Source organism: Aythya ferina, assembly GCF_964211825.1.
Source record: "Aythya ferina genome assembly, chromosome: 23".
NCBI lineage: Eukaryota > Metazoa > Chordata > Aves > Anseriformes > Anatidae > Aythya > Aythya ferina.
The window spans coordinates 4,433,519-4,450,969 of NC_140321.1; the positions used below are offsets into that span (position 1 = coordinate 4,433,519).

The following is a 17,451-nucleotide window of genomic DNA, read 5'->3' on the forward strand; positions in this document are numbered from 1 at the left end:
CGCCACGCACGTACGTGGGCACGTCGCGTCCCGTCTCCACGCCCCCGGCCCGGTAACCGGGGGAGCGGCGGCCGCGGGGCCGGGCGGTGAGCGGGGGGCGGGGAGGGGGGGAGTGGGGCCGGCGGGGATGGGGGCGGCTCCCGCCCGGCTTCCCCTCACGGGAAGGCGCTGAGGGAGCCGAGGGAGCCGCGGGGCCGCCGCCCAGCGCCGCTGAGGGAGGCCTCGGCCCGGCCCGGCCCGCACAAAGGGCCCGCGGCGGGCGGGAAGCGCCGTGAGGGGGGCCCCGAAGCGCCCTGAGGGGGGGCCCCGAGCCCGGGGAGCTGTGAGGGGGCTCCGAGCCCCGTCGCTGCCTCCCCCCCAGCGGCCTCAGAGCCTCGCTCCGCCGCCCGTCACCGCTCCGTGGGCGAGTTGACGCGGTTTTGGGGGGGTTTAGGCACAAAACGGAAGAAGGAAATGTTTCTTTTTTGGTCCTGGGGGAAAGGAAGGTGCTGAGTGTGTGGGGATGGATCCTTAGACGCGGGTGTTGTCACTCGGAGGGGTGCCCGCTGTGCTGTCAGCACCAGGGCTGCGAAGTTCCCCCTTTTTTATCCATTCCTCATGCGTTTTGGCCTCGTATCCGTGTCAGGTGTGAAAGCTGCACCAGGTGCCTGTGCAGGAACAGCGTGTCGCAGCCAGCCTCTGCCACGGAGAACCAAAAAACACTTCCCCAGAGCCTCCTTGTGAGCTCCAGCCTTGAGCCCTACAGAGCAAGCCCCAGGCTGGTAAACGTCCTGCCCAGGGCACAGCAGCAGCGCTGGCTGTGAGGTTGTTTTGAAGTAGTTCCTCTTGCCAGTGAGTTCTGATCTCGTTGGAGGGCTCTTGCTGAATGCGAGGATTCCTTCAATAAGTCTTGTAGCCATTGGGCTGTCAAATTACAAAACATTTGGAAGCAGTGTGGGTCGTGTTCTTTTTGGCAGCCTTAAACGTTTGACTTGACCATGAAGATGAAATAATTAAATTACTTGGAATGAAAAGCGTAAATCTTAGTATATCAGTTGGGTCTTCAACTAACAGAAGACTGGAGTGGAGAACACGAATAGATGGCTAGAGACACTTGCTTGAGAAGAAGAGGGAGCTAACTTTTTGGCAGAAGTGTGTCTTGTCTCACAACAAAGTGGTGAGCTGTGTGCTCTTTGGGCCTGTTTTTCTAGAAATGTCTGGATTGTAGTGTGGTATTTACAGAGCCGTGAAACACTTGGGGATGGGAAACACTGCATGGGCATGCAGAAATATTTACTGAGCTGACTTTTCATCTCTTGTTCCTCCTGCTGTGCCAGGTTCTGACTTTGGGTTTGTTTGTCTTACATTGTAAAAATGTAAAATGTAAAACAAACAAGCCTGTCAACCTATGCATAAGTAGGGTTTGAGGGATGGGATCTATTTTAGAAGACAACTTCTTTGATTTATTCTTTTTCCAAGTTGTGGGTTTGCTTGTACTTGCAAATCCTTTTCGGGAAATGGATCAAAATTTTGTGGTTACGTTTCCCAAGTCTCTTTATCATGAGTAAAACAACCCACTTTCAAGAACGGTCACGATTGTTTATTCCTGCCTGAAGCAGGAAGGGCATTAATGTCTCTGTTCTGGTTTTAACAGGTATATTGAGGGCACCATGAATTGGAATAAAGGTGGACCTGGTACAAAGAGAGGCTTTGGTTTTGGTGGATTTGCCATAACGCCTGGAAAGAAAGAGGAGCCCAAGCTTTCTCAACAGTCTCATAGTGCTTTTGGAACAGCCGGTTCCTCTGCTGCATTTGCGAAATCGGGACCTCCACAGCTGCCTTCGTTCTACAAAATTGGGTCAAAGCGAGCAAATTTTGATGAAGAGAACGCGTAAGTAGGGTTATTTCTTGTGTCTCTCTAGTTCTAGATTGTGGTGTTTTATACTTCCCAAGGTCAGGGAAAGTACCCGTGATGTTTGTGCGGTTCAGTTATTTAGAACAGCATGCTCAGGAGTAAATACCTTAATGCTGCGTGGTGGTGTAACAGAACCCCAGTGGCTTTACTGAAATAGTATCAAAAATATTGAGCTGGTCGCCTGCAGGAATGCCCGTCCCTGCTACCCGTCCCTGGGTAGATGTTTGATGTGTCCCTGGACTTATTTACACTTTCTCTGTCTCAGCCTATCACCTATAAAATAAGAACAGCAATATTTCATTGCCTTTAAATACATGTAAAAGACAGTGAGATGCTACAGAAACTCTTGGAGAGCTCCCTTCCTCCTCTAGCTTTCCTTCTCCCTAAGAGCATCCTTCAGCTGAGCCTCAGACCGCTCAAATCTCATGTTCTGGTACAACCGAGACTTTGCATGAGGTGTTGTGTTTGGAATTGGGGCCAATTAGGGTAAATCTGTGTGCCTTTCACAAGGGAAGCGTTTTAGTGGCAGGTCCTGTACACGCACTGACTTTTATTATCCATCTCTGCATGGGAAGCTTGACTCAACTCAAAAACAGTGAAGGAGAGTGTGCTGTTGTAGGCTCCGTCCTGACTGGGCCAATGTTTGTTTCTTTTCAGGTACTTTGAGGACGAAGAGGAAGATAACAGCAATGTCGACTTGCCATACATTCCAGCGGAGAATTCCCCTACTCGCCAGCAGTTTCATTCCAAATCTGCAGACTCTGACAGCGACGATGATCCTCTGGAGGCATTCATGGCTGAAGTGGAGGCAAGACCCGGCTTGTGAAATGTTTGTTAAGTTCTGTGGCAGTGCTCCTCTCCTGCTGGGAGCAGCAAATGCTCCTCGTGGCTTTGGCAGTCACATTCAGAATGTCCCTTAGCTTTTGATTTTTATTTAAGACGATATTTTAATTAGAACTTAAATGTGAATTAAATGGGGATGTAGCGGATACACTTTACAGTAGCTTAACTATTGAAGTGTTTTGGGTTTGCCAAGGCAATGCCACAAAGAGCTTTGTGTGTCTCTGAATACAAAGCTAACATTTTATGTGTTTTTCACAACCTGAATGGAAATCTTTTAGGTTTATCAGGAGCAGTTCCTTAGCTGCAGTTCTGTAGTTAGCTGGATTCTATCACAGCATTTGATAGAAGAATGCAGAGAATATACTTTTTCAACAGCACTGCCACAAAGTTACAATATATAAATTTCAAAGGAATTAGAATTTGTTTAATGTTACTAGTGTATGGAACAAGGAAAAGTTTAGTCCAGAAAGTACCATCACTGTAGCATGATGGTCTAGTTACATAGGAAAAATTTTTCCTTTCCACCTTTTATCGCCTTGTTATGTTTTTTAACGTGCCACAATTTTATGACCTGCTAGGATCAAGCTGCTCGAGACATGAAGAGACTTGAAGATAAAGACAAGGAAAAAAAGAATGCTAAGTAAGTTCTTTCTTGTAATTCCCATTCCTACCTGTGTCTTGTATGGTGCTAAGAAAATTCCAATGTATTTTGTTCATGTTCATTGCTCTGTAGATAATATGAAACAGTGCTGCTGCACCTGTAGTAGTAGAGATGCTGGAGGCTTTTTCAAACTTGAACTAAGTTTTAAGACATTCCCTGTAAAGCTGACACATTAGGTAGTGGGTGACAATTGGGATTACTAAATTCAGAATTCAAGCAATTTATGCTTTTGCAACTTGTCTATCTGTTTTGACCAAGGGAAATAATTGTGATTCTTGAAATAAGTGTCAGAAACATTGATAGAACTTGCATTGCATTGCATGGGGTTGATCAGATTATACATGGTCCTGAAACAGAACACCGGATCCAAATGACCACCTGGGGAAGTCCTGAACTGGATTTGCACTTCCTGGCTCATATTGCTCCTCACTTATGGGACATCTGGTAGCATCGAGAGCTTAGACCAGGATGATCTTTGATGTGGCTTCTACTGGGAAGACGGAATCCTAATCTTTCAGTCTCATTAATAGAAGTAAAATGAAGTCTTTGCAGGGTCGCTGTTATGGTTGGCACCAAATGTGAAAAATCCATGGGTTGGGATTATGAATGTTACTGAGTTGTTAGCGTTGTATCTTCCACAAAGTATCAGCACTAATCAAATCAAAGTGTGGAGCTGAGTATGTGGAACACTTGCAGGGAAGTTTTTTTTTTCTCCGCTTGTTTTTCCAGGGGTATTCGAGATGACATTGAAGAGGAAGATGACCAAGTGAGTTCTTACGCAGTCTTTCTATCTTCTTTTTTTGTTTGTTTTTTTAATCTTCCCTCCCCAAATGTGTAACTACTAGGTACAAACAAAACTCCAGTGTCATGCACAGTACCCGGACAATTCAGCAGGAAGCTCTAGTGGTTACCCTCCTGTCTCCACCGCTCTAGGTGTTTCACCAAAAAAAAAAAAAAAGAAAAGAAAAGAATATTAGGAGACAATTTCTTTATTATTATTATTATTATTATTTTTTTTTTTTTTTTTTTTTACCATTTGAGAAGATTTTTTTGTCAATTTGAATTTCAACTTCCTGTACTACAGGTTTTTCAGTATCTGAGGGTCTCATCAAATTTGAGATTAACTGAATCAACTAATATGGAACACCACTGAGAGGCTGTTGAATTTTCACTGCAAATAGCCTCCACAGTTTGTCTGCTTAGGGCAAGAGTCTGACTTTTTGCTCTTAGTATTCAGAGGAGCTCCAGTTTTGACTGAGGATTGTAGGCATCACCATAATGAAATATTAAGCAAAGAGGAAAGGCTTAATTTCAAAATGTCTCTCTAATTAACAATTATCATGATACTTGTAGTTAAGCAGAGCATGGAAGGGTTCTCTGGCTTGTAGGTCTTTGCTTCCAGTTTGGTGAGTGTAGCCATGCTGAAGTCTGAGCACAGTTAACTTATGCTTGCAGACGGTTGTTCAGAAAGTATGTTGCATGCATATCTAAATGACTGAGCAATGATTGGCCATGTGAATGAAAAAAAAAAAAAACAAACAAAAAAAACAAACAGATGGGTATACACACTTCTTTGTAATTGAACCTTGCTTTAAAAATCTGGTCTTAAATCTTTGCTTAAAAATCAATTGAGACTGGTGTTTCTGCATGAGAATGTCGTGATGTGCCAGTGAGACCTAAATGGGATTCTGTGAGATGCATACTTCCTTGTGAGCTGTAAGGATAGCATGTGACAGTGATTGCTAACTTGGGGTTGTGTTGAAGGACTCTTGAAATAGTTTCTTTCCCATTTGCTGTTGACTTTTCATTTCTCGAGTGTAGTTAGAAGTGGAGAAACTATCTTTGGCATAGTTTGTTTAACAAAAAAAGAACAGCATATGCTGAGTAACATTGTGTTCTGTGTTTAAAAACCTGCAGTGTTTGTATTGTGTTTGTGTGGAAATAAGAATAGAATTTTATATTGTTAAAGCATTACAAGTCTTGAGGGAAGGATTTCTTAAGCAGATCTGTAAGAGGAAAAGTTTGTGTTCGTTGTTTTTTGTTTTTTTTTTTTTTTTTTTAAAAAAAAAAGCATTTGTGGTCTACCTGAACATTGTAGTTGTTTTCTTCATGTCTTCTTACTGTCCTTTCTCTGGGCATAACTGTTGGTATTTGTTAGAAGAACTAGTTCTAGTGAATGTTCTGTTTCTCAATGATGTGTGTGAAAGCAAAAACCATCTAGCTTTGTACATCATTTAAACAAATGTGGCACTATTCTTGCATCCTATTGTATGCAATTTTACTGATATGTTTTGCTGCAGGAAGCTTATTTTCGCTACATGGCTGAAAACCCTACTGCTGGTGTGGTACAAGAAGAGGAAGAGGATAACCTCGAGTATGACAGTGATGGGAACCCAATTGCACCGTCCAAAAAAATCATTGATCCCCTTCCACCTATTGACCATTCAGAGGTAGGAAGCTTACTCTATTCTATTCCTTCTGAGGGACTGTAGCTAGGAAGTGGATTGAAATATGCTTCCTTCCCTATGAAGCAGTGTTGTAATATTTTACTGCTGTGCCACTTGGGTCATACTGAAGATCCTTAAAATTGCTCCCTATTAAGTTAATGTTATCGCAGACAGCTAAGAACTTTTTTTCTGAAAACTTTCCTTCCAAAATTAGATGCACAGAGAGAATCTTGAGTCTTGGACTAACTGAGCAATTACCTTGCAGATTGAATATCCACCTTTTGAAAAAAATTTCTATGATGAGCATGAGGAGATCACCAGTCTCACCCCGCAGCAAGTGGTGGAGTTACGTCATAAGCTAAATCTCCGGGTAAGCAGGTCACAGAACTATCTTCGTGATATATATATATATATATATATATATATATATATATATATATATTTTAACTCCCATTCTTTCTAATTGTCTTAGCAGTTTTAATGAAGATTTTGACAGGGAATTGCAAGTTTTGAATACCAAGCCTCTTGGACACTTTTAGTGACTTTGATTTAAAGGAGGTTGATTTTCCTCAGCAGTTTTTGAAAGTCATCTCTGGGCTTTTCAAATTGGGCACCCAAAATTGCCAGTTGTATAGTTGCAATTGTACTAAAGAACCACAGAGCTAAGAACTGAAACTGGAAATACTATATTCAAGATTTATTTTTTTTTGCCATTTGAGACATGTTAGTGTGGTGACTTCCTGTGAAGGGAACTATTTGGGGGAGGAAGGAGATAAATTTTACAAGGAAGTAGGTATAATTTTTAGTAGCTTGTGTTGATTGACAACTTATGCAATTTTTTTTATATCTGAAAGACCTAGTTACACGGCACATATGGAGTTTGCACTAAGTTATACTTAGGTCTGTTAAAAAAATAAAAAGCAGTTTTTTGAGGTAGAGATAGCTTTGTTCATTTTTTTTTTTATAGATCTCTTCAGTTTTCTCTTACTGCTTTCCATGAACAAAGATATGTTTTTATTTCTAAGGTCTCCGGTGCTGCTCCTCCAAGACCTGGCAGTAGCTTTGCTCATTTTGGATTTGATGAGCAACTTATGCATCAAATTAGGAAATCCGAGTATACCCAGCCCACTCCTATACAGTGCCAGGTGAGTGTTGTCACTCTCTTACATCTAAACGAAGCTAACAGAATGCATGCAAAGGTCCCTGGTGCGCATGAGGGTGTATACAATTCTAGTTGCCTGTATAGACCTGTCGCAGAGAAGAATAATTTGGATTTTTCTAGGTAAATAGCTTTGTTATTTTTCTTGGTTTTAGCATTCTTACAGCTGGACAGGATGCATTTATGGCCATGTAAATATATCCTGGGAATGTTGTACTGTGCCCAAACACTGACTTTGTATAGAACGTAATACAGCAATTACTTCCAGCCCTTAAACCAAACTAATTCAGATCTGACTTGGCAATAAAGATGTGTATGAATCTACGTATGCTGCTCTGAGACCCCTGTAACATGCATTCCTTTTTTATCTGGGTTTTCATTTACTATCTAGGACAGTAATATGCTAAGTTGGGCATAATATGGGTTTAGAATCTCCTTATTTTTAGGGTGTTCCAGTTGCACTGAGTGGCAGAGATATGATTGGGATAGCTAAGACTGGAAGTGGAAAAACAGCAGCCTTCATCTGGCCTATGTTGATTCACATCATGGATCAAAAAGAGCTTGAACCAGGGGACGGTCCCATTGCAGTGATTGTATGCCCAACCAGAGAGCTTTGCCAACAGGTGAGTGTCTAGAAAATATGTGTACCATACAGTGTTTCTACAGAAGAAGGCAGAATTCTGTGCAGAAGTTACCAGAGAACCTCAGTAACCTGTTTGAAAAAATTACTCTGCACCTGCCTTCATTGTAAGCTCACAATCCTCACACTAATTTTAGTCTAAGGATCATGACAAACTTTAAATCATCACTTTTATACAGTTCTCCCGTGTTACTCTTAAGTATTGAGAGTACTGTGGATCCATTACCACAAATCGTATGTATAAAAGAATAGCTTAAATTGCAGTTGAATGCCTAAATAGCTTTCCCAGGTAAGTGAATGGAAGTTATCCACAAGTATTAGAGCGTTCAGTCTTGAGGATTTCTGAATAATTTAATGAAGCTGATAGCTGAAAAGTGGATTGCAGGAGCTGGGCTCCATTACCGTGGTAGGTGTATCTTCTCAGATCCTTCTAACCTGAACTGTGTCCTTTTTAAAATTCTCAGATCCATTCTGAATGTAAGCGCTTTGGTAAGGCGTATAATCTGCGCTCAGTAGCTGTGTATGGAGGAGGAAGCATGTGGGAACAAGCCAAAGCCCTCCAGGAGGGGGCAGAGATAGTTGTTTGCACACCGGTAAGTACCTGTCTGCTCATAATACATGCTTTGTTGTTGTGTAACTGGAGCTGAGACAGATCTCTCAATATCATTGGTGATGCAGAATTTGTTCTCTGATCGTGAAAATCCAGGTTCTTCACAGGTTACCAGATGTTAAATAAACTGGGATGATTTCTGTCCCAGGAGAAATTGAAAGAGATTAGGTATGATCTTACAAGAGGAAACAGAGTAGCATGCAAGACCTGCTTGAATCAGTGTCAGTTCTGTGCAACACCAGCTTCTGATTGCTGAGTCTGAAATTTATGAGGAAAATTCCCAGAATGTTTTGAACTTGAGTGACATCTTCCTGAATCAGAGTAGTGCCTGTAACAGTTATATTGAAGAGCTGAGGCATTGACTGGGTGTTGATGCTGAGCCAGTGATTTAAATGAGCGTTATTCTCAACTCATTTTTTGCTTACTGCAAAAACTAGTTACAAATTTAGGCAAAACTGAGCAAGTAATTGTTGGAGGAAGTTTTATTGTGGCTATTTATTGGGGTATTGGGCAAAAAAAGCAAAGCGTGAAGAACTCCTGCACCAACAATGTTGGAATTAAATAATTCACAATTAAAGTTAAGTCAAAATGAGAAATCGGCAATTTTAGGGTCTCAGCACTGATATCCTTCAAAAACTAGTCATAAAATTAATCTAGTCATGTATACTTCATGAGAGGTTTAGGAATCTGTTTCTATGACTTGGATATTAACACTTCTAGACCGAAGCCCTGACATGTTTTTTGTTCTGTCTCTGGTAAGTGAGGATAAAAAGCAGTTAGGTGATTTTTTTTTATTTTTTTCTCCACAGGGTCGTTTGATTGATCATGTGAAAAAGAAAGCTACAAACCTTCAAAGAGTCACTTACCTTGTGTTTGATGAAGCAGACAGAATGTTTGATATGGGTTTTGGTATGTACTGACCAAAGGTCAAAGCTTTGGAAAGCGGCAGTGTGTGATTCCCAGCTTAATACGACGGCTTATAGCTCCAGTAGCTTCCTCTACTTAGTACATCATGGAAATTCTTTCTATACAAAGCTCATATTTAAAGGTCTATTATCTGTTGGTATAAAGAGATTAGCAAAGCCCTGTTGATGAACAAATTCCCAAAAGCCTGATTTTTGTCTTAGAATTGGTGAACAGCTTTTGGGTAAGTCACTTCTGTGCTTTAATTCCGTGTGTACAAACTAGCGGTGTTAGAAGAACTTTCTGCTTTCTTGGATCAGGTTTAGTCATTCGGATCTATATGACTTTGAATATGTGTCCAGGAATCATGGGACACAGTAAAAAATTGGCAGTGCTGTAATACCCCAAAGTGAGAGACACTTGTGAGATGTACAGAGTGTGCACAGAGTCAGCTAGGATCTTTGCTTAAAGGAACTTTTGCTGAAGTTCAAGGAACCTTAAGAAAGTTCCTTAAGGAAATTTCAATGAACTTTCATTGTGCAGCAAAGAGCACCAGGAAGTCACAGTAAAATTAAGTATCAAGTGAGAGACACTCATTCATTCTGTGGCTATTTGTTAAATAAAGCAGTGTAGTTGCATTTCTGAGTTAGTGCACTAACTAATGAGCAAACAGTGTTGATTAGAGCATTTTCTCTCTTTTCCAGAATATCAGGTCAGATCAATTGCAAGCCACGTACGTCCTGACAGACAGAGTGAGTATAAGCAAGTTTCAAAATACAGTACTGGGAGATGAAGGAGGCTATATGGTGGGCTGCCAGTTAAGAATCTGAAGCAGAGCTTGGATTTCTTGTTCTTGACACCGCCGTGCAGTGAGACTTCCTCAGGACTCCAGTGGTGGTATTCTCTGTGGGCTGGTGGGAGGGATTGCTCGTGAAGTGTGAGCATTTAACCAGGCTGTTCATCACTCTGTAATCCCTCCACAGACTTTACTCGGAGAAAAGATGATTAGCTGAATTAATATTCATATGCTCTGAGATCCTGTGTTCTAAACTGGCAGAAAAGAAGGCTCACAGCAGTGCCACCTATTATTCATACCCTATTTCAAATACCATAAAACATATTTCTACTTTGAGGTATTCTAATAGTCACTGTGATTGATAATTTTCATTAGAACTGCTAAAACAGACCGTAGCTTTAGATCCCTGACATACAGCACAGTCATACAGGTTCACAATATCTGTGCAGTGTTCTCATAATTCTGAAAAAGATTTATTTTTCGTGGAGCTCAGACACTTTCTTTTTCTCTCAGCCCTCTTGTTCAGTGCCACTTTCCGTAAGAAGATTGAGAAATTGGCCCGAGATATTCTGATTGACCCAATTCGAGTTGTGCAGGGAGACATTGGAGAGGTAATTCCACCTTACTTCTGACACAATCACAGAAATGAATCATTCTGTTGTCTGAAATTTATGTTAAGCTGCAGTATTCATCACATATATTTAAGAGTAAATACTTGGTGTTTAAAAAAATAGTTTGGGGGGTTTGTTTTGATTTCATTTTATTTTATTGAGCTTTCTGCCAGGAAATAATCTTGTAGTGATGGGAGGGTTTCACCTAGGAGTGAAACAACATTAAGGCAGTGATTGATTTGTTTATTAGGCTGAATCAATAGGTGTATCCTTTTGCTTTGTCTCAAAAATATAAATAGGGCAATTACAGCTTTTGCAATGGAGGATTTGCAACTTAGACTGTAATGTCTCTCAGCTGGCTTCTGTGGGAATGTTGATCTCTACTTGCTTGACAGTAGCAGGTGAACTAGCAGCATGCTTTGGTAGTAAGTCAATGAAGCGGGCAGATGTATGCTTGCTGTGAAGAAACTTTGCACAGAATATATGCAAACTGTTGAGAAGTTTCACAAAATGACTTCAGAACATTCTTCTTTCAACCAGTTCTCTGCATTTATTTTTTTTCGATCAGGGTTGTGAGGTATCCCATAACAAAAAATGAATGGCTATCTGAGGCCTTGCCTTTCTAGGAGGCTCTTTCTTCTAAACTTTGCTTAAGGAAAAAAGCAGCTGTCCTTGCTCAGTCAGTTTCTGTTTGTGTCAAAGACTGCAGTTTGCCTCTCAGATTTATCAAAGAGTAGCTCACTTAACCCCTGCCTTTTCTGTGTAGTGAAGATAAAGCGGTCAGCAATTAGTCAAGCAGGGGATAACTGAAACCTCATTCAAAGGAGGATGTTGGTCCCCTGCTCTTCTGTATATTTTATTCTCACACTTAGTTTAAATTCCTGATTTAATTCTGCTATCTGTGTTTGTTTGCAATACTGTCTTTTGTGTACTGCATTGTGGCTTGTCTTATTTCCCTCCTCAGGCAAATGAAGATGTTACTCAAATTGTGGAGATTTTCCCTTCTGGCCCTAGCAAATGGAACTGGCTGACTCGACGCCTCGTGGAGTTCACGTCTTCTGGGAGCGTTCTCCTTTTTGTCACCAAGAAGGCGAATGCAGAAGAGCTGGCTAATAACCTCAAGCAGGAGGATCATAATCTAGGGCTGCTTCATGGCGACATGGACCAGAGTGAGAGGAATAAAGTCATTTCAGAATTTAAGAAAAAAGGGATCCCGATACTGGTAGCTACTGATGTAGCAGGTATGTACGAGCTGTTTCTTAGAAAGCCACAAATTGTAGATGTTAGCAGAAAGGTTAATACACTTTGGAAGGCAGCAAGGTTGGCTTCTACACCTGCTGGACACAGTTTTCCAGATGTTTTTCAGAAGTAGTGTTAGCAAAGGGTTACATTTTTAAAGTCTTCTAGAGATATTCGAGTTATGGTGACAGGTATATTATTTAATATACAAAAAGAAAATAAACTGCTTCTTAAGGAAGTAGTTGCTATTCATCAGTCAGCTGCCAAATTATGTGTGCTTATATGAGGAGATGGATGCACTTGAAGCCTTCTCTAGAAAACCTTTTGTACCCAGATGTTTAGCTGAACAAAGAATGGATTTCATTGTATCTTTCTCACTTGAAATAAAAGTCATTTGAAGAGAGATCTTCCATCTCCAATGCTGTGAGCTTGGAGATGAGTGATATTGCTGTACTTAAGGTAGCAAAGAGTTGTGGTGTATGAAGGGTGTCTTAACAGGGATCTGTTCCTGTGAGAACTCCTTTCCTATGCTGGAACAGAATGATGTGCTGGTAGGGATGGGGTTGCTTTGAGTTCCTCCAGGCCAATCACACTTACCACTGTATTGCTCTTGATTACAGCTCGTGGGTTAGATATTCCTTCCATCAAGACTGTGATCAATTACGATGTGGCTCGGGACATAGACACGCACACCCACAGAATTGGTCGTACTGGCAGAGCAGGCGAGAAGGGAGTTGCCTACACTCTGTTGACTCCCAAGGACAGTAACTTCGCTGGTGATCTCGTCCGAAATCTGGAAGGTGCTAATCAACATGTTTCCAAAGAGCTGTTGGATCTAGCAATGCAGGTACAAAGCAAAACTTTTTGAGTAGAGGAAGGTTACTTCCATGAGTAGCAGAGTGAGAAAATAAGGAGTTCGGAGCTTGTTTCTGGCTCCATCATACATTCTCAGTGAACTTTTGGGAATCTATATTGTTTTTAAGTAGGCTTTCTAGTGGTCTTTTTATGGCCTCTAAAAGAATGCAGAATACAAGATGATTTTGGACTGCAACATATAATCTATTCAGGGGTAAAACATTGACTAGGAAATTAAGAACTGTCTGGTGTCAGCAAACCACTCCAACTCTGCTATCTCATTAGTCAGATTTTTGATACGCATTAAGAGCAGGTACCTAGAAGATGCAGCTTAGTTGTAAGCTGAACTAGAAGCTGATTACAGGGAACTTTCACTTTGTGAACTGGTTGTGGCTTGATCATTTTACCTGCTTGGCAGTGCTGTCTGGCAGGCTTACTATATATAGGTCTGATGGATTGCTCAAACAATTGTGTTTATGCCTCTGTACTTGTCAGCTCATTAAGTTCTTGTCTTTTGCTGCCCATGTAGCTGCAAAGGAGCAAAGGCTTTTTGGTAATTTTCCATTTCAAGTATGGATTAGCAAGCTTGTGACTTCACCCAGCAGCTTAGACACGAGCTGCTAGAAGTAAATATTTTTTCTGATGCACAGAGGCAGCAGTTTCAGAAGTGACAAAGTTTGTGAGGCACAGCTCCGAGGCTGTGTATGAGAGATCAGAAGCTGAATGGCTTGGCTTAAAGGCTTCTTCAGGTTTGAACAAACTACAGGATATAAAGAGAGGTGCAGCTAGCTATTATTTAAAATCCTGGTAACAGGAGGTCTGGTTGCACTGCCCTTTCCTAGCCACTGCTTGTTGCAGTAAGTTTTGCTGACAGAACTTCATTTCTTCTTAGCCAGGCAATGGACTAAATCAATAAAACCCAAACATGAACAAATTCAGAGCTCTCAAATGAACGGCATAAGAGATTGCATTTATTCCTGGGTTTATCAGAATGCAAACCCCCAAAACTTTAATATGTATGTGAACTCAGGATGTAGAACTAGTTGTTATAAGGCGCATTTGTAGGAAAAGCTTCAGACCCACATGACAGGACTGTCTACAACTTAACTATAAAGCAGTGTAGTCTGCCATGTCCCATCCCTTTGCAATGGCTGTGTTGTGGATTGGGAAACTGTATTGTTTTGGGGTGGGGTTTTTTTTGAAATGCTCAAAGTCCTTCTTTTCTGAGCCTCATTACCAGTGTTTACCAAACTTTTTATTACCTGTGTTGAGAAGCATTTGGTTTTCTTTTGCACAGAATCCATGGTTCCGGAAATCCCGTTTCAAAGGAGGAAAAGGCAAGAAGCTGAATATTGGTGGTGGTGGCTTAGGATATCGCGAGCGTCCTGGTCTGGGATCAGAAAGCTCTGTAAGTAGAGATGCTGAAGAAGTTCTTTACAGGTTCTTGGAACTTTTAAACTCAGGATTGACCAGCTTGTGGCTTTTTTTTTTTTTTTTTTTTTTGTGAACTATCTGATTTTACCTTGGTTTTATCACCTGACTGCACTTCGGTTTTGCTTGTACTGCAGGGAGCTGGGAAATGGGGTAATACCGCTGAATAGTGCGTTGCTTAGACCTCCTGCACCTTTACCTTTCTGTCATCCTCAAGATCATGAGCAAAACTGTGCTACTGCTCAGTGCTCCTGGAGTTTTGTGATCCTTAGTGGGTATATTCCCTGAGTGCAGAGTAGAGATAAGTTTGGAGAAGTGTTGAATTGAAAGTGTCTGGGTTGGATAAATCTCTCCAGTTGTCCTTTGTCTTTCTGCTTAGGACCGTGGAAACAACAACAGTGTGATGAGCAACTACGAAGCATATAAGCCATCCTCTGGGGCAATGGGCGACAGACTTACAGCAATGAAAGCAGCTTTTCAGGTTGGTTCAGTCACTTGTATTCCAAATTCTACCTCAAGAGAAAAGGAAATAACGTGGAAAAATTTTACTACTGATGGTTCAAAATGTTTTTTATTTCCTCCCTCGAGTGCAGAAACCCTGCTGACTTCAGGGAAGTTAAGTTTGGTAGTTGCAGCCGTGTGTCATCCAACAGGAGCACTCAGCGTTGCAGTTCAAAGTGGAAGAATAGCACGCAGGCTGCACTGAACAGATCTGCACAACATGAATGTGCCAAACTTATTTTGTTTTCTGCTGCCTGTTTGCTCTTTTTCCCTTTTGGATTCTGCTCCTAGGCTTGATCCTACTTAAGTTGCTTAGCAGCAATAGTGTAATTGCAGACAAAAGAAGCAGGGAACAGAGAAACCCTTTCTCTTGAGTGTGAAAATTAACCCCGCAGTATAGGAGTTCCGTTGTTTCTGTGGTCTGGTAGCAGATGTCCGTTACTAATTCTGTGTTCATAAGCACGGCAGGAATGTAATTGCTCCAAGACTGACTTTTTATAGGAACTCTTTTTACTAGGGGTTCCCCAGAGTTCAAGACAGGCTTGTATATGCATGATGACTGTGTGTTTTGTGGTGCAGTGTAGAGGCAAACATGCTCTTTTTTTTCTTTCCATCTCTTTCTGGCAGTCTCAGTATAAGAGCCACTTTGTTGCTGCAAGCTTAAATAATCAAAAGACTGGAAGCTCTGCTGCTGGTGCTAGTGGCTGGACTAGTGCTGGGAGCTTGAACTCAGTACCAACAAGTTCAGCACAGCAAAATTCTGCAAATCCCGACAGCCCGATTGCAGCTGCCGCAGCAGCCAAGGGTGTTCCAGGTTTCACCAGCACTGGGAATCTGAGTAGCGTTCCCACCTTCCCAAGCGTCGGAGTACAGGGCTACAACAACAACACCACGAATGCCAGCACCAATAATCGAGAAGGCATCAGCAGCACCGGCGTCGCTCCTGGTGGCGGTGGTGGCGGCGGCGGCGTTGTCAGAGAACGATACAACGACAGCAGGAACAGTCGGCACAACGAGGTCCCACGCCGGGGAGAGGGCGGTGGCGGTCGCTACAACGACGTGCAGCGCCACGGGGAAGGAGGGGGCCGCCACAGTGACGCTTACCGGCACGGGGAGGGCCGGCACGGCGACAACCATCGCCACGCTGAAAGCCGGCATTTCACTGACGGGAGCGGTGGCAATCGCAATAATGGTGAGAGCAGGAATATCAGCGAGGGTAGGAACAACGAGAACAGGAATGGTGAGAACAGGAAGGATGCCAACAGCCGGGACAACAAGACAGATGGTTTTGCTGTCCCGGAGCCCCCAAAACGTAAGAAGAGTCGATGGGACAGTTAAAGGCTGGTGCTTCGCAGCCTGGTGGAATCAGTGCAGGTAGTGTTGTCTTTTTCCAGAGGATTTCTTGGGTTTTTTGGTAACTGGTTGTTGAGCAGCTGGGGGAGGAGAAGGAAACCGTGAGAACTCCCCGTGGAAGTCTGCGCCGGTACATCTGCGGACAGATTCAATCTAATGATGTGTACATGCGATGCTTAGTCAAAGAGAAATCATTTTGATAAAGCTCCCTGGGTTCTGCTTTTAAACATTCAGTGCTCAAGTGACTCTGCTGGATTTAAACAGATCTTCTTGACAAGAAAGAAGCTGTTTCATGTCCTTGGAACATTAAGAAACTGTTGAAGGTAGTCTTTTCTTAACCAGCATTCACATTTAAAAAAAAAAAAAAAAAAAAAGGCAAACAAAAAAAAAGTTCATCTGGAGATGCTCAGGACCCACCTGTTTAACTTTAATCTTTCAGCAGTTTGTTCAGTGTGGTGAGTTCTTCTCCAGTCTCTTCTTTTCCCATATTCTTCTGTCCCCAAATAATTTGGCCTCCAGATTGGCCCATCTGTCTCTCCCCATCAATTAAGAATGTATTAATTGACGTTGCTGAAGGGGGGATGGAGCAAGTTGATTTTTCTTTAATTTCTTATGAAGCTGTTCAAGGGATCCTTCTCCAGCCCAGTTAACCACGACGTCACACATAGTGAAGGATGAACTCCCTGTTTTTTTTGTGGTCAGTACACCAATCCCATTGCCCCAAGTATTTTATTTCCTTGTAAAAAGAAAAAAAAAAAACTTCTTTCCTAATAACCTTCATTTTGGTGGAAGCCTGCATAGCAATCTTGTCTCTCTGCTGTGCCTATGCACCCTCTGTTATGAGAGGGCTGATTGCTTTCTTCAAAGTAAAAACAGAAAAGGGAAAAAAAAATGTAGATATGCCACAGCAATCAAAGGCTGGCACCTCCCCCCCATGAAGTGAAGCTAAATGAAGAGGCTTCATTCAGAAATTCAGGGACCTGCTGCTCAGAAGCCTTTAGGGAGAACCTGTAAAGCAATTGATGGAGTGGAACAGCTCAAATATCTCGCCCCATATTGGACACGTAGTTAAAACTGTAAAATCTTGCTTGACTGTTTTTAACTCATTGTGTGTATTACCTGTTTTTTAACTTTTTTTTTTTTTTTGCACCATAAAGGTAAGGAAGAACTCTTTTGTTGAAACATGTCAGCACCCACCTCTGTCTTGTTTCTACTGAGAGAAGTATCAGAAACTGTCAGTTTTTTGTGACATTGTGATGTTTTCTTTATCAGCTGTGCATTTACTTTCTGCTTGCTCTAGTAAATGTTTTATTACTGGGACAAAATACCTAGCATGTGCTTTTTGTTCTCTACTTCTTCCTTTGGCTGGTCTGGCATTTGGATAGCGATTTATCTGGCCGGAGATCTGACTGCCTCCCTTTCTTTGAACAGAAGTTTTGGACTGTAGTTTAGAAAATAATTCCTGTGGTTTTTCTCAGCGTCGTTCACTCCATACTTTTGAAAACCGT

At 42.0% G+C, this 17,451-nt stretch overlaps 1 protein-coding gene across 6 annotated transcripts; it reads left to right on the forward strand.

Annotated features, from left to right (window-relative positions):
* Window positions 1–2: 2 nt before the first annotated feature.
* DDX42 (DEAD-box helicase 42) lies at window positions 3–16,823 on the forward strand. Of its 6 annotated transcripts, none has more exons than XM_084496174.1 (18): window positions 3–86; window positions 1,634–1,870; window positions 2,552–2,702; window positions 3,316–3,377; window positions 4,128–4,164; window positions 5,699–5,848; window positions 6,111–6,215; window positions 6,871–6,990; window positions 7,451–7,627; window positions 8,109–8,237; window positions 9,064–9,163; window positions 9,862–9,909; window positions 10,467–10,564; window positions 11,529–11,805; window positions 12,424–12,650; window positions 13,956–14,066; window positions 14,469–14,570; window positions 15,218–16,823. In XM_084496174.1, exons 2-18 carry the CDS (start codon window positions 1,650–1,652, stop codon window positions 15,926–15,928), a joined length of 2,826 nt encoding a protein of 941 aa, XP_084352300.1. In that variant the 5' UTR covers window positions 3–86; window positions 1,634–1,649; the 3' UTR covers window positions 15,929–16,823. The 6 variants fall into 6 exon arrangements, with proteins under 6 accessions (XP_084352300.1, XP_084352301.1, XP_084352304.1 ...); XM_084496175.1 differs by having other exon boundaries at window positions 17–52; XM_084496178.1 differs by having other exon boundaries at window positions 39–86; window positions 3,755–4,164.
* Window positions 16,824–17,451: the final 628 nt, after the last annotated feature.

What these genes read in the sequence shown, in the direction of transcription:
- DDX42 (XM_084496174.1), top strand. Translation starts at nt 1,650, where the DNA reads ATGAATTGGAATAAAGGTGGACCTGGTACAAAGAGAGGCTTTGGTTTT. An exon ending in CGTACGTCCTGACAGACAGA is followed by an intron (nt 9,910 to 10,466) that starts GTGAGTATAAGC and finishes TTTTTCTCTCAG; the next exon opens with CCCTCTTGTTCAGTGCCACT. An exon ending in CAATGAAAGCAGCTTTTCAG is followed by an intron (nt 14,571 to 15,217) that starts GTTGGTTCAGTC and finishes TCTTTCTGGCAG; the next exon opens with TCTCAGTATAAGAGCCACTT.